Here is a 24,961-nt window from a genome sequence, read left to right as displayed (position 1 = left end):
AAACCAGCAAAAACAGTGTCAGAAAAGTAGAGGGAGGCAGGCCAAAGTTGGGGGATGACCACCCTAAGGCTGTCAGGTCTAACATGTGTCCCCCCCAGGTGAAAGTGAGGAGAGCTACCCAATCCCTTGGAAGCTCTCATCGCTAGGGAAGAAGTATCTGGAGAGACCATCAGCATTGGCCTGGTCGGTTCCTGGGCGATGCACCACCGTAAAGTCCATCCCCTGTAGGGAAATGGACCACCTGAAGAGTTTAGGATATTCAATCCTCATCTGCATGAGCCATCTGAGGGGCCATTGGTCTATCTGAACCCAGAAGTGAGTCCCAAACTGGTATGGTCTCAGCTTCTTGAGTGCCCCTACCACAGCAAATGCTTCTCTTTCAATAGCACTCCACCTCTGTTCCCATGGTAATAGTCTACTGCTAATAAAGACTACTGGTTGGTCTAGGTCCTCCTAATTCAACTGTGCTAGGACTGCCCCTATGCCGTGCTCTGAAGCGTCTGTCTGCACCATTAATTCTTTGGAGTAGTCAGGGGCCTTAAGTATGGTGGCCATGCACATGGCTTCCTTCAGGGAGTCAAAGGCTTTGTGACAAGCCTCTGTCCAATTCACCAACCTAGGTTGCTTTTTGGATGTGAGTTCTGGTAAGAGGGCCACTATGGTGCCATAGCCCTTAACAAATCTGCAGTAATATTCAGTGAGACCTAAAACGGCACTCACCTCTGTCTGGGTTCTAGGTGGTTGCCAGGCCTTGATTGTTTCAATCTTGGCCTGGAGGGGCTGCACCTTGCCACCACTTGCTAGGTGTCTTAAGTACACCGCAGAACCCTGCCCAATCTGGCACATACTGGCCTCGATGGTCAGGCCTGCCTTTTGCAGGGCCTGAAGCACCTCCTTGGGGTGAAGCAGGTGTTCTTCCCAGCTGGAACTATAGAAGGCAATGTCGTCTAGGTAGGCTGCGCAGAATGCATCCTGCAGCTAGGACCCCGTTAACCAACCATTGGAAGGTAGCGGGGCATTTTTCAGTCTAAAGGGCATTACTCTGAACTGGTAATGACCCTCAGGAGTAGAAAAAGCGGATATCTCTTTTGCCCCCTCAGGCAAGGCGATCTGCCAGTACGCTGACGTGAGGTCAAAGATACTGAGGAACTTGGCAGCGCCTAGCCTGTCTACAAGCTCATCAGCTCGGGGATGGGGTGAGCATCTGTCTTTGTGACAGAGTTGAGACCCCGTTAGTTCACACAGAATCTAAGCTCTGGCTTGGCACCGGGAGCGGCAGCTTTGGGAACCTACACTACTGGGCTGAACCAGGGACTGCCGGACTTCTCAATCACCCCATGAGCCAACATCTTGGCAACTTCATCCTTGATGTTGGACCCCACCTTCTCTGACACTCTGTAAATTTTATTCTTTACAGGGGGGCTGTCTCCTGTGTCAATATCATGAACACACAAGTTGGTGAGCCCAGGGGTGAGGGAAAACAGGGAAGAGAATTGTTTCAATTATTGGTAGCAGTCTCCTCTCTGATCTAGGGTCAGGGAGTCAGAGAGATTGACACCCTCCACTGACCCATCACCTTCGTTGGCAGAGAGGAGGTCTAGGCGAGGTTCACTCTCCTTTTCCATGCCCTCATCTGTCACCAGAAGCATACTGACTTCAGACCTCTCAAAATGAGGCTTTAATCTGTTCTGTGAAACACCCTTAGGGGGTATCTAGGGGACTTGAGGTCCAGTAAGTAAGTAGCCTCCCCCTTCCGCTCCTTGATCTCGAATGAGCCAGTCCTGCGGTCCTGGAGAGCTCTAGGCTCTACTGGCTCCATTACCCATACTTTGCCTCCAGGTGAGAATTCTACTAGGGTGGCCAGCTGGTCACACCATTGCTTCATCACCTCTTGAATGGCCTTGAGTTTGCTCTTGGCCTGTTTCCAGAAGTGCTGCATCTGGTTGCAGAGGGGCAGCATGTAATTGACCACATCCTAGGCGGGTATCCTGGGAGCTTTCTCCCACCCCTCTTTCACTATGCTTAGGGGTCCCCTGACAGGGTACCCATAGAGAAGTTTAAAGGGGCTGAACCCACCCCTTTACGGGGCACCTCTCTATAAGCAAAGAGAAGGCATGGCAAGAAGGACGTCACACTTACGCCTCATGGCCACAGGTAGGCCTGTGATCATGCCTTTTAGGGTATTGTTGAACCTTTTCACAAGCCCACTGGATTGAGGATGGGCAGGGGTGGTGAACCGGTAGGTCACCCCACACTCATCCCACATGGACTTCATTTACACAGACATGAAGTTTGTGCCTCTGCCAGACACAATCCCTTTTGGGAATCCCACATGGGTAAATATCCCCATAAAAGCTCTGGTTACCAGCGGTGCAGTCACTGTCCTTAGTGGGTGGCATGTACCACCAATACCAGGATAAACCTGTTGTCTAGGGCAGTTTAGGGGTCCAAGGGACCAATGACATCGATGCCCACCCTTTCAAGGGGGGTGCCAATGACAAGGAGTGGGATCAGGGGGGCCTTCAGCCTTTTCCCTGTCTTGCCACTAGCCTGCCAGGTTGGCCAGGACCTACAGAAAGCATTTGAGACTACCCACATTCGGGGCCAATAATAGTGGGTGATAAGCCTTGCGAAGATCTTGTCTTGCCCCAAATGTTCCGTCAGGGGGATGTCGTGAGCCAAACCCAGTAGAAAGGCTCGGTAGCACTGGGGGACCTCCAGCACATGTGCTGCCCCAGCTTCCGGCACCTTGAGATCACTGTAAAGATCATTCTCCCAATAGATATGGTGATCGCCAGAGGCATCACCTGCTGCCTGGGCTGTGGCCTGTCGCTTCAAACCCTCAAGAGTGGGGCACTCTTTCTGCACTTTGCAGAATTTCTCCATGGTTGGCCCACCCTCAGCTTGCCAGCCAACAAGCTCATGCAGGTTACCCAGGACGGCAATGTCCTCCCCAGTTGGCTCAGGGGTCTCCTTCGCTGGGACCCCGTCAAACACCGCGGGAACTCCTGGGGCCGGTTTCCTGCACCCCTTGCCTCTCTTCTTCGAAGCGGTCTGGAACATTGTTTCAGGCTCCAGACGCCCTTGACTCTCTTCCTGGGCAGCCACGGACCGTGTGGTCATGCAGACCCACTCAGGCAAACCTAGCATCTCCTGGTGAGACCTGAGCTCTACCTCTTTCCAGGTAGTATGCTCAAGATCATTGCCTAACAGACAATCTACAGGCATGGCAGGACTCACATCTACTTTCAGAGTACCAGAGACCCCCCCCCCCCACTCAGAGGGAAAGAGAGCCACCAGGAGGTGACTCTCACGATTGTCAGCGACTATGACCTGGTGGAATGTATTGGGGATGACCTGCTCTGCCACACCAGCTGATCCCTGAGAGTAGTCATACTGGGTCCTGTGTCACGCAGAGCCTCCACCCTTTGCCTGTTAATGGTGACCCACTGCCTTTACTTGGAAGTATTGGCAGGCATGCGGGCTTTTGTCACCATTTCCTCATCTCTCATGGACACTAGGAATACCTCTATCTGTTGCCCAAAGCTGTCTCAGACTACCGCCTTGCCGAGCGCTGAGTGCTACCTAGCTAACCCCAGTGTCTGCCCTCCAGTGGGGGGGGTTGTGACTTCAGTGGACACTTGGAGTCACCCGTGTAGTGACAATACATGCTGCACTCTAAGCATTTGAGTACAAACTTCCCTCTCTTCTTGTCAAAGAACCCTGGCTTCTTTTCAGAATCAGGCTGGGACTGGTTACCACCACCCCCCTGGGAATTGTTTTGGGGCCTTTTGAGAACTCCTTATGGTTACGTTTTTCTCCCCCCTCTTTCTTCTGGTGGGAACCCTGACCACCTTTGTGGGTGCCCCCTCCTCCCCAGATACCTTTCAGGACACTCGGCTGCTAACCTAGAAGTCCGGCTCCTCAGCAAGCTTCCTAGGATCAGCCAGCTTACTGTCAATTGGGTGCTGGCGCATCTCTGTAAAGCAAACACTGAGCATATGCTCTCTCAGGATCAAATTATACAACCCCACATAGTCATCCACTTTACTGCCCCGCACCCAATCATTCAGTGCATTACTGGAAAAATCTACCCAAGTTTGTGTGGAGAGCTTGGTGCTGTCCCTGAACCTCTGACAGTACTTCTCAGGGGTCAGCCCAAACTTGGCAATCAAAATGGCCTTCATGAATGAGTTTGGGTTCTGATCCCTTGGGTCTAATGTGAGGAGTGTGTCCCTCCCAACAACTGGAACATATTCCCACAGTCCTGCACCCCATTGTGCTTCAGAAAACCCAAGGGCTCTTAGTGCAACTTCATATGCAGCAAATCATTTATCAATGTCATCTCCCACCACATAACCAGGCACTACTTCTTTGGGCATACAAACTTTCTTTTCTCCAGCAAGTCCTGCATCTATGCTGCCACCATCACTGCTGGACTCAGACTGCCTAGACTTGAGGTCCAGCTCTTTGAGACTCAGTTCGTTAGCAGGAAGAAATTTCTTTTCAGCCAAGGTTCTCTCAGCTGCAGTCTCAGCTCTCCTCTCCTCTGCCTCTCTCTGAGCTTTCCTTTCCTCTGCCTCCATGTTTAACCTTGCCATTTGCAACTGAAATTCTCTCTCCTCCCTCCTTTCTTCTGCGGTCAGGCCATGGCTAGAGACACTGCTCCCTTGTTTACTTGGGGCACAATTCCAGGGGTAACATCCCCCACTGCTGGTGACAAATTCTCTGAGGGGCCAACCTCTGGCTCCTTCACCTCAACATCCTCTTGTGAACGGGCTTCTGCCCAGGTTCTCAGCACCTTTGGTACTCCTCCTTGGTGGAGGCACCCCGGTTAGGTACTCCCATCCCCTTACAGAATCCATTCAGCTGGCTGACAGTGTATGTCTCCAGCTTGGCTAGGTTGAACTCTCCAGCTCCTACTTGAGACCCAGCCAGAGACATATTGTGTGAGGATTTAGGTTAAAATGTCAAGCACAAAAACGAAATTGAAAAAGTGAGAAAAAATCAAGTTGATCTTTAACTGTGGGTAGGTAGTGTACACATGGCTATTGTATGTTACTGCACAAACACAAGTCCTATCCTCACCGCTGATCACCAATGTTAGAAATGGGGTCTCTAATTGGCAGAGGTATACACCCTTGTCCAAGTAGGGACCACAATCCTAGTCAGGGTAAGTTACACACAATCCATATTATCCTGTGCCCACCCTTTGGTAGCTTGGCACTGAGCAGTCAGACTTAACTTAGAAGGCAATGTGTAAAGAATTTGTGCAATAAACCATGCAATGACACAGTGAGAACACCACTATAAGACACCACACAGGTTTAGAAAAATATAAGATATTTATCTGATTAAAGTAAGGTCAAAGTGATCAAGATTTGATAATCACAACTTGTAATATCACTGTTGAATGGATAAGGAGAGTCTTAAGTCTTTAGAAATCAACAAATGTCTCTTGCAAGAACAAAGTACCGGCTATGCGTCAGAATTACATGCACGGAGACCGTAGAGGAGGAGATGCATTTGAAAAGGAAGGGCCGCGTAGGATTTCCGGGCGTGCACAGACGATGCGTCTATTCTTTTCCACGTGGCAAGGACTTTGCATCGAATTTCAGCGTGCAGGCTTGAATCCTCTTTGCGATGCGGGGTATTTTGAAGCCCAGGGATGATTCGTGGAAATCCTGGGCGTGCAGGACAAAGTCACAGGTTCTGCATCGATCCGGTGGGCGATGCGTCAGAGTTTCTGTCTCACGGCAGGCGCTGCATTGATTCCTCCCACAGGAAGTTGGGCTGTGTCATTCTGGCTTGACGATGTGTCGATCCGGTGGGCTGTGCGTCGAAGTTCCGGTCGCAACGCTGGTGCTGCGTCGATCTCCATTCGGGGAACCGGGCTGCATCGTTCCGGTTCGGTGATGCTGTGATTCTTTCACTGCTGGGCAGGCTGTGCTTCCATTCCGGCAGTCTGTGCATCGATTTTTTAGCACTTCTCAGCAGAGCCAGAAGCCAGCAAGGCAGCAGGGCAACAGCAAGGCAGCAGTCCTTCACAGCAAAGCAGTCCAGGTGAGTCCTTTGGGCAGCCAGGCAGCTCCTCTTGGCAGATTGGAGGATTTGATTCAGAATGTCTGTCCCAGGAAGTGTCTGAGTTGGTGGGGTCAGGGACCCAGAATGTACCCAAAAGTGCCCTTGAAGTGGTGGAGATGTCAAAGAGTGGTTTTGAAGGGCACAAGGTCCCTTTTCAGTACAGGTCTGTCGGCCAAGGTCCCAGTAGGGGGTTTGGCAGTCCATTTTGTAGGGCAGGCCACTAGGCTTTGAAATGTAAGTGTCAGGCCCCTCCACCCTTCCAGCCCAGGAAGACCCATTCAGTATGCAGATGAGTGCAGGTGTGACTGAGTATCCTATGTTTGTCTTGGTGAAATGCTCAAGGCAGCTGTCAACCAGCCCAGCCCAGACGTGGATTGGAGACAGGCTGTAAGGCACAGATGGATTTTGAGTGCAGAGAAATGCTCGCTTTCTAAAAGTGGCATTTATAAAATAGTAATATAAAATCCAACCTCACCAATAAGCAGGATTTTGTATTACCATTCTGGCCATCCTAAACATGACTTGTTTACCCCTTTCTGATCAGAATCTACCACTCAAACAGTATATGAGGTTAGCCCTGATGTTAGCCTATGAAAGGAGCAGGCCTCTCAGCAGTGGAATACGAATTTAGGAGTTTTCCACTACCAGGACATATATAAACACACAGGTATATGTCCTGCCTTTTACCTACACAGCACCCTGCCCATGGGTTACCTAGGGCCTACCTTAGGGGTGACTTATATGTGGAAAGGGGAGTTTAAGGCGTGGCAAGTACTTTTAAAAGCCAAGTCGAAGTGGCAGTGAAACTACACACACAGGCCTTGAAATGGCAGGCCTCAGACATGGTTAAGGGGCTACTTATGTGTGTGGCACAACCAGTGCTGCAGGCCCACTAGTAGCATTCAATATAAAAGCCCTGGGCACATGTAGTGCACTTTATTAGGGACTTACAAGTAGATCGGTTTTTCTAATTGGGCATGAACCAAGGTTACCATGTTTTAAGGGAGAGAGCATATGCAGTTTAGCACTGGTTAGCAGTGGTAAAGTGCGCAGAGTCCTAAAGCCAGCAAAAACAGTGTCAGAAAAGTGGAGGGAGGGAGGCAAATAGTTGGGGGATGACCGCCCTAAGGCTGTCAGGTCTAACAATCACCATGAGGGAATGGCCTGAGTCAGAGGACTCAGATTCTGATGCTTTTGTGAACCTTTGTCTAGTTAATCACTCTCATTGCCTCTGGGTCTCTAAGTGTGAATGGCTCCACCTTCCAACTCCCAGTGGCTCTCCTGCATATCCCTGGAAGTCTGTCCTTGCTTGCTCTAGAGGAATCTGAAAGCACCGATCTACACACATTAGTTACATACTGCAGACGTCAATAGCAAACGTTGCACACATCAAACAAGGTAAGGCAGTTTACCACACTAATCTCAATAAAGAAAGGGCATGCAATAGGACATCATAAAGGGCCTCATTGCGATTTTGGAAGACAGGTTGATCCAACACAACTATCATGGATATGCAGTCTGCCCTACTGGTTTATAAATATACCACTTGCATTAAGGCATGCGGAATATCTGTCACTTTTGTGACAAACTTCCCATCTGCACAATTCTGATTCATAGGCTATATCAGCTGATGACCAAATTTCAAGTAAAGCTACATTTACTTATGTATCCAGACTGTAATCCAATATCAAACACTGTTTCACATCTATACTGATAGTTGTAGGGGACAATCTGGCTTGATTTAGAGTCTGATCGAGGAGTTCCTCCATCACAAATGTAATGGTTATGTTGTCTGTCTTATTATATGTGTCATAGGATATAATGTACTTGTAATAAGGCAGACAGGATATTTATCACATTTGTGATGAAGTAATATGTCTGTCAGAGTCTACCTCAGAGCCTAAGGGCCTGATTTAGAGTTCAGCGGATGGGTTTCTCCATCACAAACTTGACAGCTATCCGATCCCCCATATTTCAAGTGTATTATATCAAATGGCAGTTGTAATATGGCGATAGTTGATCTGTCACATTTGTGACAGAGTAACCCATCCTCCGAACTGTGAATCAGGATCTAAGTCACAAATCTGACATACATTTTGCCCAACACATCACAAGTTTGATATGCTTTAATGCAGTTGGAAAATGGTGAATGTTTTTCTGCAATCTTTTTTTAAGAACTATCATGTCTGGGTTAATGAAACTCAGGCACATTTTGGTATTCTTTTTACTTTTTTATGTTGTTGACAGCAGTGTTCTGCACATGGTATATACTCTTATTCCAAGCCAAGCATTCACATTTGTACATATCTGCTATCACGCTTGCACAACTTTACAGATGAAAGTTAAGTAAAAAAGCTTTGTGTATGTCAATGCCGACGCCACTTTTTAATAATAGAGTAGTCATACACTTGTCCAGGATCTGGATGTCCTATATAAAACATATAAAATATAACCTGAAGTACTGACAAAAGGTTAATCTCCATGTCACAAAGAATGATTTAAAACACTGTTGTGTCAAGGCATCATTCTTAATATAAATGTAAGCATATCCAAAACTGTTACGTGCATCACAGGAGTGTGAATCTCATGAACCACTTGATGAAAGGACAGTTTGAAATTATTTTTGAGGACATAATCCATCAGTAAAGGATATTACAGCAGCAAAATGTGCCTCATTTGGAATTTAACGATTATGTTACTGTGTCACAAATACACTAATAATAGGGTAGACAGAATATCTCTCACATTTGTTTCGGAACACCTGTCCAGCCAACTCTAAACCTGGGACAATGTTTAATATATCCTATAGTACATGTAATAGGAACTTCTTTTAAACTTTTCCAATTGTAAAGTTATATTGCAACCTGAAACTTAAAAACAAAGATTAAGAACAGAATACATATTTTTTCAGGTAATACACTTACCTTGCTGCTACATGGCCTTTAGTTCCTCGTCTAAGGCCCATATTTATACTTTTTTAGGGCTGCATTTGTGTCATATTTTGACACACAAGTGGCGCAAACTTCCGAAATATAGTTGTATTTTGTAAGTTTGCACGGCTTTTGCGTCATAAAATGATGCAAATGCGGCGCTAAAAAAGTATAAATATAGGCCAAAGTCTCTACAGGCCACTACCAGAATGCACTGCATCATGGGGGTCAGCGACCACTGCAACCGCTTCTTTTGCGGTAGGAGCTTTCCAGTTTTGTACAGGTAATTTGGTGGGTCCACTGGTGAAGATCCACCCACCGTTTCCTGCAATGGGTGTTGAGGCACTTAAAGAACCTCTGTTGGTACACTTGCCTGTGAACAGTCTACCAGATCTTTTTCTTGCTGTGGGGGCTGACTTACATAGAGAAAGACAGAAAACAAAATAAGTGCAGGAGGTGGCTGCCTATTCAGGCACCCACGGTCCCACACTGGTTATAATGGTCTGTGAATGAAATCCACAGAAACTTTATCTCATTGATGTATACGTTTTTTCAAGGCTACTGGGTCAATTTCTCCTAACCCTCAAGTGTTGCACTCTTCCTCAACAGTTACTGCTCATTGTCTTTTTCGAGGACCTAGCATGGACGATGGAGCAGGTGACAGGGCCCCCAATTTCACTCTTGAGGAGTTAAAAATCGTTGCAGAGAGAGCCCTGACCACTTACAGCAAGCAGTGAATCAGGTAAGCTGCATGCACGAAATTAATTTAATTTTAAATTAAATTAATCATTAATAAGATTGAGAGTGAATTCATTCTCTGACCTAAATGCTTTAAAAGTGATATTCAGCACATGAAAAATTATTCATAGCTCTATGATGTGGCAATTTGTGATTTACACGTAAACTACTGCAATCACATATTATTTTGACCTTGTGTGTCGAAAATATCATTTTGATGACTAAATTGGCCATATTTTTATATGACAAGTATGAAAAACAGAGCACCCTGGGCGACCGCTAATTTTTCCAAAATAGCATGCAATGCCTGACCTAAACAAGCAATTATATCGTTTTTATTAGAAATGGATATGGCTGGAACATTATTTTGAGTCTAAGTAATATTTTATTTACTTAGGCATGTCAGGAATAAGTATAATATGAACTCCACTGACTTTATTTACGGTTAATCAAAGAATTAAATAGTTTAACAAAGGGTTTTGTCAGAAAGTTATTTTGTGATAAAAACAAAAACAAATGAGTAAGTCATTGGTGAGGGCATGCAGCACCCCTGTTGGCATGCATTAACGGTGCAGTCAACTAGAGCAACGGCAATCAAACTGACAAAATTATTAAGTTCCATGGTCTTAGTAAGCATTTCATGTTTTTGTGTGAATGTTGTTTCAATGATAAACGTTTTAGAAAATGGCACTATTAGAGCCAAGGGAAGCCCTCTTTGTGGAGGTTAAGATGGGTAATATTTCAACTGTTTAGCCGAAAGTAAAAGTGCCTTTTAACAATTCACAGTGCACTTAATTTTAATAATGACTTTGACTTTTAGGCGATCATTATGAACATGCAGGTCCGGACCGCCATGCCAGCAGTGCAGCCTGACGATGGCGGAGTTCCTTATCCGACAGGGCATCCACCAGCCTTTCCCTGGCGGTTTCCCCTGCCAGGAAAAGGCTGGCAAAATGGGGGCCCTGGGGCCCCCCTGGAGGGCCCCTGCATCACCCATTCACTTTGCATGGGCAGTGCAGGACCCCTCATGCACAGCCCCATCACGCATGTCACTGCCCGATTTATGGGCATTGATATGCGCGACAGGTGCTGCTGCACCCACCGCACTGCTACATTGATGACGGCTCCATGTTTCCGCCTGCCGCCCCAGCGGAATGTTGTTTATTCGGCCGGCGGGGTCCTCAACGGGCTGGCAGTCTGTGTTTACACCGCCAGCCTGAAGCCATGTTCATAATGAGGGTCTTACTTTTTTGTTGACCGGGGTCTTAATGACATTTTGAAGTAGGTACCCTCTACAAAGACACAATGGTTCTGAGTTTCTTTTTGCCATGCTACTTTGTCACATGTAACGTATAGGCCAGACACATAACTAGAAGTCCAATTCAATATTAGACAATTGTACTAATGTCGACAGTGTTTCTGAGTATGGCACTTAATGGCTTCACACACCATTGAATGATGACAAAAGTAATTAATAACATACGGGTTTCTGAACAATATTATAAAAAACAACACTCATGATTTGTTAGTTATTTGACATTTTAGTCCCTTGTAAAGTAACAGATATTATAGTCACCTTATTACATTTTACATAGTACATCACAAACTTCTAATAAGATGGAAGGTATTTTTGACACAGTTGTGATGCAGTAATATGTCAACCCAAATGTAAATCCACACCAATATGTTAATAAAAAATGAAGAATTTGCTGCTGCATAGAAGAACCTAGCGGGAGAAGATGCAAAGTTAATTCAACTTGTGATGCACCTCTGGTGGATAGTCAAGCTGGTTGGTCCTGGCCTCCTCCTCATTCTCAGGGCAGTTTTTAGCCAAAAGTTTTTTAAGTCCCCACTTTTGGACTTTGGCTATCTGGGCAGCGTTAATACCACTTCCAGAGGTCCAGGACCGGAATAGCACCACTGGAGGGTCAGGACTCACTCAGGCTGGGTCCAGGTGCAGGTTCAAGATGGAAGAAGCCTTTTGTGTCCCTGTGGCTCTGAACATGAGGGCAGCAAACTAGACCTTGTAAGTCACTCTGGAGGTCTTGTGACAATTGAAGATCCAGTCCTTGTCTCCGGGCAGAAGGTAGCAGTGCAGCATGGCAATCGGGACAGCAATCCAGCAGAGCAACAGTCCTTCAGATCAGCAGTCCAGCAGAGTGATTATCTTTTCAGCAGCACAGCAGTCCTTCTTTCTGGCAGAGTATCCACAGGTCCAGAAGTATACTGAACAGTTGGTGTGTGAGGTCCTACTTTTATATCCAAATGCTCTGGTTTTGGAAGGTAGGAGAAGCTTCTAGACAGTGGCTCTGAACTGCATGGAATTCCCTGCCTCCCCTGCCCTGGCTCCAAGCTGGCTGCAGTGACATTGTGGGGTTGTTAGGCCCATTGTGTGTAGACAGAGCAAAGGTCATTCAGTTATAAGTGGGATTGTGCTCAGCTCCGTCCCCCCAATCCTGCCAGCAGTTGGCCAATTCAGGCATCCTCTATTGTGTGACTGTCTGAGAGGAATTCACAAAGCCTAACTGTCAGTTACACCTGGCTAGTCTGCAGCACAAAAGAGCTAAGAACAGAAACATTGCAACTTTCTAAATGTGACATTTTAAAAAGTGTGATCAAAAACCTGGCTTTACCATTAGATATTGTTTTTCAGTACATTTCCAAATACACCAAATTTGATGTAGCTACCTGCTTCCAATGGAAATTACTGCTTATGAAATGTAATAAGGAATCCCCAGTGTTATCCTATGGAAAGGGGTAAGCCTCACAGTAATAAAAATGAATTTAGGTGTTTTTCACTACCAGGACATGTAAAACCTAAAAGTACATGCCCAGCCTTTTAATTATACAGCATTCTGCCTTGTGGGCTACCTAGAGCCTACTTTAGGGGTGACTTATTTGTAATAAAAGGGTAATTTAAGGCTTGGCAAGGGGGTTTAAATGCCAAGTTGACATGGCAGTTTAAAACTGCATTCAGACTGCAGTGGCAGACCTGGGGCATGTTTTAAGGTGCTACCTCATCCTGATAGGACGCTATTGGTCCACTTTGCCGGCCACACCGTCTTCACAACCATCTGCATCATTTACAAAAGCTATCACGGCCAGCACCCCATTTATCTTCCGGACAAGTTCACAACACAATCAGACTGCAGACTAGGAACTGTAAAAAAGAAAAAACACAAGAGAGCAGGTCTTTTCTATTTATGCATGCAGGATGTGTAACGTCTCTGTATCAATCAAGACCACCCCCCAGTGCCAATATCCAGGCTAAGCTCTGTGGCTTCGCAGGCATACAGCATGTGTTAGGCCATAAATGGAACCTACTTTGCACTGTTGCCACCTCATGACTAGGAGAATGTGTAACACAATTGGAATCATTTCCACTCCATCAACGTGCAGGTGATATGCATAGCAGATCTCTACATCACCAGTGTGTAAAACTTCGTACCTGTATAGCGCACTACTCACCCGTTAGGGTCTCCAGGTACTGTACGCATACCGCTGTGGAACCCCTCCTAGCTTTTCCCTGTGAGGTGCCTACTCCTGGGCAACCTCCAAGGTGAAGCCAGGCATCCCAACACTGTCGTTGCCATTGTGGAGATTAAGCAAGCTATTGCCCAGAGTTACAGAGTGGGACCCATGAATTAGATTAGGCACCGATGCGAGAATTACCAGGTCCGAGGAAATTGAGCCCAAGACCTGCCGAGGCAGGAATTGAACCCTGGTCCCGGGCCAGATTTCTGCATCAGGGTCTGCCGCTCTAACCATTGAGCCACACTTCTCCACTCCAGTGTGTGTGCGAGATTTCAGATTCTACCCTTGAATCCCTAGTGTTGTGCAACAGCTCTCTACCACAACAGATGGCAAATCTTGCACCAAGGAGGGCCTAACTTGTTGGTAAGTTTAAAAAATATAATGATGTGAATTTCTGTAGGAAATGTATGCCCTTCCAAACATTATTTTACTTATGTTTGCTTTTGTGATTACATTGTTCAGAGAACTCAATTTATCCTAATCACATGTTGCTTTTAACACCTCTAAGAAACCCTACAATATCAGGGAAAGTCTACTTTAGTCAGACCCATATGTGAATGAAGGGTCCTGTGAAGCAGATTTTTGGGCTCCTAAACGCCTGGTTCAGGAGCCTGGAGCCCAGAAGGGAGCCCCACGGTGATGTAGGGGACATGTATCAGTAAGTTGGCAGTGATGAGGATGAAGACAGTGACCTCAGGTGTGAACTCATTGAAAACATCTTTGCCTGATGGTAAGAAAATTTAAGGAATGTTAAGTAACTTATTTCTATACCCTATAGACATATAGGACCGCCGGGGCCGGGGATGCGGGAGCACCGCCAACAGGCTGGCGGTGCTCCTCAGGACATTCTGACCGCGGCGGTTCAGCCGCGGTCAGAACAGGAAAACCGGCGGTCTCCCGCCGGTTTTCCGCTGTCCTGCAGAATCCTCCATGGCGGCGCAGCTTGCTGCGCCGCCATGGGGATTCTGACACCCCATACCGCCATCCTGTTCCTGGCGGGTCGCCCGCCAGGAACAGGATGGCGGTATGGGGTGTTGTGGGGCCCCTGGGGGCCCCTGCAGTGCCCATGCCAATGGCATGGGCCCCCGTAAGAGGGCCCCACTTTGTATTTCAGTGTCTGCTTTGCAGACACTGAAATACGCGACGGGTGCCACTGCACCCGTCGCACATACCCACTCCGCCGGCTCCATTCGGAGCCGGCTTCCTCGTGGGGAGGGGTTTCCCACTGGGCTGGCGGGCGGCCTTCTGGCGGTCGCCCGCCAGCCCAGCGGGAAAGCCAGAATGGCCTCCGCGGTCTTTCGACCGCGGAGCGGCCATATGGCGGCTCCCTCCAGGCGGGCGGCTCCCGCCGCCCGCGGGGGTCAGAATGACCCCCATACTCTTTTAGAATTCATGCTACTAATCCACTAATGGCATTTCAGACTGTTTAACTTTCAGTAAAGTAATTCTAAGGATGTTGACGATGGATCTACCGGTACCAGTCTTCCTTTTGGTTTTTCAGGGTCTTCCATCCAGATGGCGGTGCCCTGGATTCTCAAAGAAAGAGAAATAGCGGTAAGTATGAGTGGGACTCGGGGAGTCATGCAAGATAAGTAGAGGGGTCTGGGGCCCATTTCCTCACAGTCCTGTAGTGTGCCTAATGGTGAGCGCTCAAGCCACGGCCTTGTACTGGAAATACAGTGTTCTTCATATGAGAGAGAAGTTATTCTCTTGCCACAGTGATGGAGTGTCCGCCTAAAGGTGAGTGTTATACCACAGCTGTGTCAGAGAAGGGCAGCTTTTTATATCAAGAGTCTGAGTCATTATTTTATCCTACAAGTGTAATATTAAGCACAAGAAACTAAAAACACCTGCTCACACACTGGATATTTCAACACACTACTGACTGAAGGTTCTCAGTCATCATTACTGAAAGGAATACTTCATTCTGCCAACAGGCTAATACACTCTGCTAGTAAATGTAACCACATCCCCCCTTAAATTGCAAGTTGCAATGGTTGCCCATCTCGGCCAGAACGATAGTCTAAATCTGCTGCTTTTGGTGCTTTTGCTGGCTTGCCCAAAGTTTCTTGCAGTCAGAGAGGTCTGAGACGCCCTATTACTCCTCTTCATAAAATCTCCAACTTCAGAACCTCTACTGCTCAAAGACAATCCTTCTCTAGTGCTGCCGCTGCAGCCTAAAATGCTCTTCCTCCAGACTTCGGAACTGCCATCAACACCTTCCGTAAACATTTCAAGGCATACCTTTTCAAACACTACTTAGGCTATTTTCTTGCAAGGAACTGGCGATTTCTATCAAATGCTCTGACCTGGCCCTCAATGCAGGGTCATTCCCAAAATTTTTGCCATCACCTCTTCTGTTTTCTGAACCCATTTGTTTTGACTTTTAGGACAGAGTGCACTTTACCACTGCTTATCAGTGCTAATGTGCTTGTGTTCTCTCCTTGAAACATGGTACATTTGGCTTACACCCGATTGGTATGTTTAATTTACTTATACATCTCTAATAAAGTGGTACACCATCTACCCAGGGCCTGTAAATTAAATGCTACTAGTGGGCCTACAGCACTTAGTTTGTCGCCCACTTATGTAGCCCTTTATAATATTCCCAGGCCAGTCATTGCAGCCTATGTACTGTTTGAAACTGCTAATTCAGCTTTGCAAAATAAACCTTTTGCCAGGCCTAAACCTTCCTTTTTAATACATTTAAGTCACCCCTAGTGTCGGTCCTAAATAGCCCATAGGGCAAGATGCATTGTATTTAAGACGTTAGCCATGTACCTTTACTTTATACATGTCCTAGTAGTGAAAAACTCTTCAATTTGTTTTGCACTACTGCAAGGACTAATGTTCTCATAAGATAATTTTGGGTTACCTTATTACATTTATTAAGTGATACTTTTTGCTTAGGAACAGGTAGAATTAGAATTTAAAACCCTATTTGATGGTAAAGTAGAATTTTAAGTAACAATTCTGAAAATGCTACATTAAGAAAGTTGTCATTTTCTTGTCCTAACAATTTGGAACCTACAGCCTGTGTCCTGGGTCACATGACTAGGTGTAGTTGGCAGTTGGCCTTTGTGTATTCCTCCTATAAATTTCCACAAAGAAGGACTGGGTGTTGGCAGAATAAGAAGTCCTGACAGGATGGGTAGGGGAGGAGCTGTCACCTATCACACTTGCACTTCGATAGGGGTTGCCTCATGCACTCATAAAGAACTTCACACTAGCCTTTTGTCACCCTGTACATCTTGGGGACTGGGGAGGAAGGAAATTCTAGAACCAGATGTGGGGAGAAGTTTAGACATTTCTCCCTCTTCCAAGCTGGCACCAGGTATAAATTTTGGACCCTGAGACTCACTCTTCAGAACACTTTTGAACCTGCAGACTCTACAAGAAGAAGGACTGCCCAGCTGTTTGAGGACTGCTCTGCTGCTGGAGGCCTGCCTAACTGCTTGAACCAATGACTTCCAGAGTGTCTCCGAAGTTAGTCGAAGGCCTGCTGTTCCAAGCTACAGGGACACAATAGGCTCCTGACCGGTGGCTTTGTTGTAACCGACACAGTGCAACACATCTCGGCACAAGTCCTTGCATCACTAGCTCCAGACCGGTGGCTCCCTCAGCACTAGCCTATAGCAATGCATCTCGATGCAAGTGTGTGCAACGAAGCCCCAGGCCGGTGGTTTCATCTACCTGACTCAGCATGATGCATCTCCATGCCAGCATCGCAGCTCCTGATTGTGGCTTTGATTGCACAGACCCAGTGTAACGCTTCTTTATGCAGGACCACACATTGCAGCTACTGCTCGACTGCTTCGGGATGCAGTGTGGCCCAGGCAAACGCAGACTTGCCATCTTGATTCCAAGGACACTAGGTACTATCTTAGTGGGCTAAGCTTCATCCTGTGCCTGGCCTGCGATCCATTGTAGTTGGCTTGAACTTCTGACTTTGTCCTGGACCACTATGACCAGATACCCATAACTTATGCTATTTGCTTCTAAGCGCTGTTTTTGCTGAAATCTTTAAAGCTGCATAGCTTTCGTTATACTGGTTGGATTTTTGTTGTTTTGTTATTTAATTTATTAAATTTGAATCTATTTTCTGAAGTGATGTGGATTTTTTCTTGTGTAGTGTTTACAGTTTTTACTGATGTGCGGCATTAATACTTTGCACCTTACCTCTAAGTTAAGACCAAATGTTGTTGTGCCAAACTGGTAGAGGGTTAAGAACAGGTTAGAAAGAGATTGTGGTTGTTGCTGTAGAAGGGTATTCACCCCCTCAAACGAAATCTCAATTTATTACTCTCTGTCTTTAATATTCATTTAATTTGTTAGCTCCATCATACTGTCAGATTGTCAAACTGAACATAACGGCAGCATGATGAAGGGGGGTGAGGGGAGAATTCCACACATATTATGTTAGTCAATGACACAAAATAAGTAGCACAGATACTTCCCAAATATTATTGCATTGCCAACCAACATATTCTTACATCGTCCAAGCCACTTGTAACGTAATAACAAAGAAAATAATCCCCATTTTCTAGTAATATCACTGATTCTGACGACATAATGAGAGCAAGTGAAATGGTGAGTTTGTGGGGATTTCTAAAGGTGCAGTGAATTTGCTTGGTGGAATATTCAAAAGGAAGACAATTCATGTATGTGATCTGTGAACTTTATATAACGTATAGTGCTAAATGCATACCGCTGGTTGCTGTTAATGTGTTTGCACACTTATTTTTGGTGAGGTACTAGAACTTATTTTTCGTCCTCGAACTTTGACCCAGAACAAGAAAGAGAAAGGCAGAAAAGGGAAAAGGAAGAGGGAAGAGAAAGTTAGAAAAGCGATGGCAAAGGGAGAAGGGGTGATGAAAAACAACCTGAAACAGTGACATAGAGAGACAAAACAGTGTAAAGTGATGTAAGAAAGAGGCATTAGGTGGAATCAAGACTATGTAGCCTTGGTATTCGCAATCCTGGCATTTCAACAGCACCAGCAATGGGCACCTAAGAAAAACCTTGGGCCCTTGCGCTTATGAATTAAACGCTGTAGTATTTCGGAGACGTGCAGTAGAATTTGGTTAGACAATAGAGTATGTGCTCCTCTCTCTGCTGGACTGCATACATTGCTGACAACCCCATCCCCCCTACCACTGCCTCGTTTCTATCTCCTTTGCAGAAAAAGTCAAGTATTTTCTTTTATAGAAGCTTTTTGTTTAAAAAGAACAAAACCATTTTGAACTATGAAGATTTGATTTATTATTATATTACATGTTTTTAAGCCAGTCGTCTTTTTTCTCCTTTTCTACATATTGGTGGACAAGCTATGGCTGTTTTTACACATTTTAAAAAAAAATATGCAAAATCTATATTGCAACATCACAGTCAAGTGCCATTTTTGTTAAACGGAAAAAGTTCAGAAAACATAAGGCTTTAACAAAAGATAATTAGAGGTGTCTCTTTTTTTCTGAGGCCTAGATTTTGGCCTGTTTCCTTTTTTTGCTTCTATATTTACTTCCGTTTCCTCAAATCTGCAGTTAGCTCCTATGTTCGTATCGCTGTGTACTGGTTTCTATACATCACTGATGTACCAACCAAGAACAACAAGTGAAAATACAAATCCCGACATCCCTCTTTGCCTCATTTTTGCCAGCGGCCCCAAGAATGCGATTAACCACTCTTAACCAATCATGTCTTTGACTCCTTCCTTCTCTCTCTGATTACACCTGTGCATTTTCATCTCGGTTAGTTGAATGTACCTCAGAACGTTGGTATCTAGAAGGACAAAAAAGAAGAGAATTATTTTGATGCACCAGCCCTTTCTCTGATGGCCTGTTTATTGGCAAAGTGTTAATATGCAGGCTTTCTAGCCATGATGTATGTATAAATGTCTAAGATTCAATCTTTCCACTATCGTAAAATTGAACTGAACCTACAAATTGGGGCAAAACTCCTCTGGATAGAGTTGATGTGTGCTCTGTTGAGAAAAGTGTATCCAAATGCCATCAACTCTGCAATTGGTGCTGCTCAAGTTAACTCACTCACCATCAGCATGAATGACCTTGTCCTCTCCTTTACCCTTTTGAACTGAGCATAATTTAGATTATAGCAAACTCCATCTACCTCGGGAAGCTCCTTACTACTTGTTGTCAAGCCATGTAATCCTTTGTAATTGACAGTCCCATCTATTTATTTTCTTACAATATCTATGTAACTATAGTCACTGTGTAATCTGTAATCTTCAGGAGTAAACAAACAAATATTTGACAACAGTGGTCTGCTGTTAATCTTGCCATTTGTGAAAAATAAAAACACAAATAAAGTTTACATGTTTTTTAATCAACATGGATGGCGAACTCACAGCACGCTCGCATACAATTTGGGCATGAGACATTTAGAAGATTTGTGCACCCAAGGTAATCATTTATCTCAAGCTTTTGACTTCTACCAAAGAGGTTAAAATATATTGCTGCAGAAGGAATAGAACGGCCTCCAATATGCCCCAGAGCTTTTCAAGATACCAACCCAACCAAAGGATCACTTGGTTGCAGGAAGAAGCAGGAGGAGTGATACAGTAGTGGTAAGAACTGAGAAGAAGGGATGATGCTACCTCCTTATGGAACTTAAGCTGTTGAGGTTCATTTTTATTGTTAAATAATAGTTCATCTTTTTAGGGCGTATGTGTGTTTGGTGGATCAAGCAGAATTTGTTTTACTTTCAAGCTGCGCAAAGGTTGCTGCTAAATTACATGAGGCAGGAGATGAAGTGCAACGTGCACTTAGATTTATCTCACATCAGGTATCTTTGCATACTGATCGCGACCTCCTTCACAGGTACATCCTTTCATACAGGTGAGTGTATTTAGGCTGGCACACCTTTTTGTAGAAGCCTGCCCCTGGTTGTTGTGTTACATGTTTTCAACAATCACAGTTCTTTAAGTATTTTTGATCCTTGAGCCTTTGACCTCCTTAATAATATGGGCTTAACATGGAACTACATACAGTTATCAACACCTAGTACATGCTGTTATACTAGGGGATAACAAGATAGCATCCACACAAGATTAAATGTAAACCAACCAAAAATAAATATATAACTCAATGGCTTACTATCCCCTGAGCCCGGTGAGTACCACTAAATACGAATGAATAATGACACTTGGCATGATTAGGCCAAAGTACGCAGAGTATTAGACAAAACATCTTTGCTAATCACACACTTCAAGGTAACATTTTTGTAGCAGTTCTGACCAATGAGGGTCTTTTCCTCACAACAGCGTCAATTGCCCTGTTACAATAATCATCATATCTTAGCATACAACTCAGACATGGAATGCCTCTGGGGTAGACTAAAAAGGCCTTACAATGCAGTGTTTTTGGAATGTGTGTGTCTACAATAAATGTACCAGTGCAACGAATTGGACCTACTCGTCCTCACAAAATGCACAGATAGGAATTGCTGGAACAGTGGTACTTCAGACTGACCATTATGTTACCTTTGCCTAACCTCAATTGTATACTTATCTCTATGGTCCATACATTTTCTCTTCTGATTCTGATTTCTTGGCTAAACCACGCTTCATGTCCCAGAAGAGACTCAAGTGAACCTCAGTCTTCTTACTCCTGGGCATACTTCTACTTCCTACTTGGGAATCTCCAGCCATACTCAGGTCCCACACTACCCTCCAGCACAGAGCATCTTCCTTAAGTTACCACTGTGCAGCCATCTCTACAAATGAGGAGCTAAAAATGACCACATGCAACTATTTACTTCACCGTACCCTAATACACCCCACCCTACTTTTCTCTCTGGGATAATGCAGACTCTCACAGCACCTAACATACATATGCATATTCACACTTCGTACTCTCAGCCATACCACAGGGTCACAAACTTAATCACAGCCAGTCACATCTTAAATAGGGAGCATTTAAATGGGGTCTTGGAGAGAATAAGGTTCATGGTCGATGGTCAATTGAGGCCCCAAAAGGGAAACCTATACTTGCTTGGTGTGTCTTTTCTACATCATGCCTGCCCAATTATCTGCTCTCCTCAAACATCTTTCTGTAAATCTTGTCCTCTGTCCTTCCCAAGAACATCATCTTCTCAATCGAACGGGCTTACAGATTCACATTCTTTATCAATATTTCACATGCAGTCTTTCCTAGTACTTCCCTAAATTAACAGTCCTCTCCCCACTGAAACCCTATTATAAGGACATACTTTTCCTCAGTATACAGAGATATCTCCACAAGGAAGATGAAGGCACCATGGTGGAATGTTTCCTTGGTACATGTCTTTTGGCTGCTACTGTCCCTGATCAAGGGTGCATCCGCTCAAGACAATGTTCTCTGCTGATTGAGAAAGTGTTTGACTGTGGTTCCTGATTAGCTTAAATCGCTGGCAACCAGATTCTTGCAACTGAGGTTCTCAAATAAAGTGCTGGTGTGAAAAGTGAGCAGCCTGACACGTGATTCCTAAGGATCCCTAAACCCAATGGTGCCATGAATTTAGCACTTAGCTTGCACTACTTTCGAGATGAACATTTCGCTTCCTGATCTGACTTTCCACAGGGGTTTTTGCAGTTCACCCATTCCACAGTTTATCTAATCTTTTTTCATTATTATGTCTTCAAGCATCACCCTCATCACTTTCCTAAACTTCATGAAGTTAGTCCAAGTCCAGCAGACACAAGCCTCAAACTGGTATTTAAATATAGTACTATTTTAATTATAGTTAAGTCCCACCCCTTGACCTAGATATATGTAAGACTGTGCCCTCACCAGAGACATTCTGCTTGTTGCCCTCAACCCCTCCTATGCCGGTAGAGTCTTTGATTGATGTGGTACTACTCGGGTACACTGATAGGATTAGAATGAGGGAAGGGATATAAGCAGGACCAACTGAAGTATGGAGTTCTGCAGCTACAGCAATTTCAGCATAATAATTGATATTCCACATAATTATGGATTTTCCACATAAACCGTCACCTCATACATAACTGCAGATTTTAATTTAAAAAAAAGTTTCTCGCTCAAATGACTCAAAAATTACTAAAAAATGCTGCCACGCAGAGGCAGGCCACCTTCCTTTTGCTGATTGTTGCAATTAGGTGTTAAGCTGATATTAATGAGGAACCTTTCTGCCTGGTAGTGTTAACATTCTAGAAATGTAAAAATAAAGAAGTAAAACTGCCACAAAATAAGTGCATTATGCCGCATGACTGTCTTTTCCTGCCACAAAATATAGATACATAATCTGTTCCTCCCCAGCCGCATAATTCCAGTGGCCCTGGATATAAATATACCAAGTCATGAGAAGGCACCAAACATGTTTTTTTTAAAACAAAAGAAGGTTTTCATGTCTATAGTACTAAATTCAACCTCAACAATCAAGGATTGTGAAGCGGGAGAGAGGGGCTTCTAATAATAATCATTTAGCAAATAATTACTACAATCATGGTAAGTAATGGACACATCTCTTTCTCGCAAAACATCAGCAAGATAGGGCACATTAAAAATATTAATGAGTTGCACCTAGAAGGCCTAGAAGCGCTCTACCTTACTGGGGTCACCAGTTGTCAGTGTCCATCTCATCTTACCTGTTGGTTCTCGAATTTTTGCTTCCTTCAGATAGTGCAGGGCGCTCTGGTAGTCGCCGAGGTGGTAGAATGCAATTCCAGCCCTGTACATGGCTTTGAAATGGCTTTTTTGCCTCTCCAGGACCTTCAAGCAGTATTCTTTCACCCGCTCATAGTTCACCAGTTCTGACTGAAGTAAACAGGCTGTTAGAATATCAAAACAGTGTATCAAAGAGAGAGAACCGAAGAAATGGTGAAGGCAAAAAGGCTGTGCTATAGCGGTTAAATGTCCGAATATTGTTTGCGCAATCTGGCATGTATTTCACCACATCCCTCCCCTCGCTGTGATTACATTCACTCTTTTTTTCCAAGGAGAGAGCTCCATACACCTCAAATGAACCCACAGGGCTGATAAGCACGGCTAAGAACTGGAGTGGGGCATCGCCACTTGGGGGTGCACAGCTGGCCTGGTGGCATGCCTGGCACCGTCAACTAGTCCTGCCTTTTTAGCCGGCAACACCTTGCATGAAAGGACGCGTAGCTCCGCGTTGTCCGTTTAAGCGCGCTCTAACAAACCACAGTTTGCAAAGTTTGATTGGCTAAAAATACAAGAGCGGTTGAGGGTGTCACACATGGCACGAGGCCACCTGACACCTATGAATACATAACTGCTAAAGAAACCCTCGCGCCTGACAGTGCACAGAGGTTCCGAAACATGTATGAAACCTTACACAATATTATAATGTGTGAACTTTGAGAAGCAGGTTTGCTGTATCCATATTACAAACATTCCTACCGACAAGAAAGCTCAGCGATTTAATCACGAATTCCTTGTGGGGGTGTAATAAGTGATGGCTATTAACTTCGCTACTAATTAAGCCTACTATTTACAGTACTTGGAAACAATTACATTGACATTTGAAAAGCTGCATCGACAAGTTATTACTCTCTCTGTTTTCTCCCACCTTCCTAACTGTATTCGTCCTTTTCCTACAATAGTTTGCATGCACATGCAGCATGAGGCACCCAAGAAAGCATCAATAAATACATAAATGAACAATAAAATAAGTTGTTAAGAAAAGAGGCCGATAGCGGCCTTTATATACCCTTTAACATTTGTTACAGAGACCATAGTCTTCACTTCTGCCTTAAGGAGACTAATATTAACCAGTCCCCCTATCCGACTTCGAGCCTGGTTAGGAGTAGGTCGGTAAATTCCGAACCGTGCCTAAAGGACCGTTTATTCACTGGTCAGAATTGAGTTTTATTTTATTTAACACATCCGATAATTATCAGATGCATAAAAAATCTCAAGGCTCTTTAAGTTTCGGCAGGTTTAGTATAAATAACGTACCTCGTTGTATGGTTATTTGTCAGGTGTACTAAATATCGGCTTCACTCTTAATCAGGGCCACAGTTTCCAAAATATGCAGAGGGGTGGGCTTCACTAGCATGCATGCGCGCAGTCGTGTTACACTGTTCTATACTCTTCCCCACCAATCTATATTTACCCTATCCTACATCCCACTGTTCATTATGCGCCATTTCACTGTAACTCACCTTTCTTATCACCTAAATCCAGGGCTACCAGAATTATGTGTTTCGGCGGCTGTGGAGTTTTTCCGCATAATAACGGATTTGCCACACACAAAATCCATCATTTGCTGCATAATCTGCAGATTGTACTTAAAAAATTGGTTCTACCACAAACAGTTCAACAGAGGCAAACAAGCATTTGCAATGCAATGGGTCTCGCATTTACTCGAGTTATTGCTATTAGCGTTGTAAACTCGTAACTGGACTTTTTTTGCCACATAAACTGAAAATGAAAAGTAAAACAGTTTCACATAAGCGAGCCGATGGCCGCCATGAGTGCAAAGCAGACACACAAAAGCAAACAGAAGTTCGCTCGCAGTGAAACGTATCAGCAAAAGTACAATTATCCATGTAACCGGAAAAAGTGCAATTATCCATGTAACAGGGTCGACGTCATGCAAAGCACTCGATTACTGCCCAGCGAGATCACGCTGTGTAGGTAATAAGGAGAAAAAGTAGTCCAGAAGCCACATGGAAAACAATAGAGCCTCGTAAG

At 44.8% G+C, this 24,961-nt stretch overlaps 1 protein-coding gene and 1 long non-coding RNA gene across 2 annotated transcripts in view; one reads left to right on the top strand and one right to left on the bottom strand.

Annotated features, from left to right (window-relative positions):
* The window catches only part of LOC138258642 (uncharacterized), an 80,708-nt gene extending 63,892 nt beyond the window's left edge, over window positions 1-16,816 (top strand). Inside the window, exons 3-5 of the long non-coding RNA XR_011198474.1 lie at window positions 9,624-9,756; window positions 14,788-14,840; window positions 16,674-16,816. This is a non-coding gene — a long non-coding RNA (uncharacterized lncRNA). The remainder of the gene's footprint in view (window positions 1-9,623; window positions 9,757-14,787; window positions 14,841-16,673) is intronic.
* A 1,711-nt stretch (window positions 16,817-18,527) lies between these two features.
* The window catches only part of TTC9B (tetratricopeptide repeat domain 9B), a 173,955-nt gene continuing 167,521 nt past the window's right edge, over window positions 18,528-24,961 (bottom strand). Inside the window, exons 2-3 of the mRNA XM_069207239.1 lie at window positions 22,891-23,073; window positions 18,528-19,064 (exon numbers count right to left, since the gene is read on the bottom strand). Coding sequence (XP_069063340.1) covers window positions 18,970-19,064; window positions 22,891-23,073 — 278 coding nt within the window. The 3' untranslated portion in view covers window positions 18,528-18,969. The remainder of the gene's footprint in view (window positions 19,065-22,890; window positions 23,074-24,961) is intronic.

This window comes from Pleurodeles waltl, chromosome 9 (assembly GCF_031143425.1).
Source record: "Pleurodeles waltl isolate 20211129_DDA chromosome 9, aPleWal1.hap1.20221129, whole genome shotgun sequence".
Taxonomy (NCBI): Eukaryota; Metazoa; Chordata; class Amphibia; order Caudata; family Salamandridae; genus Pleurodeles; species Pleurodeles waltl.
This window is presented reverse-complemented; position numbering and strand designations above follow the sequence as displayed.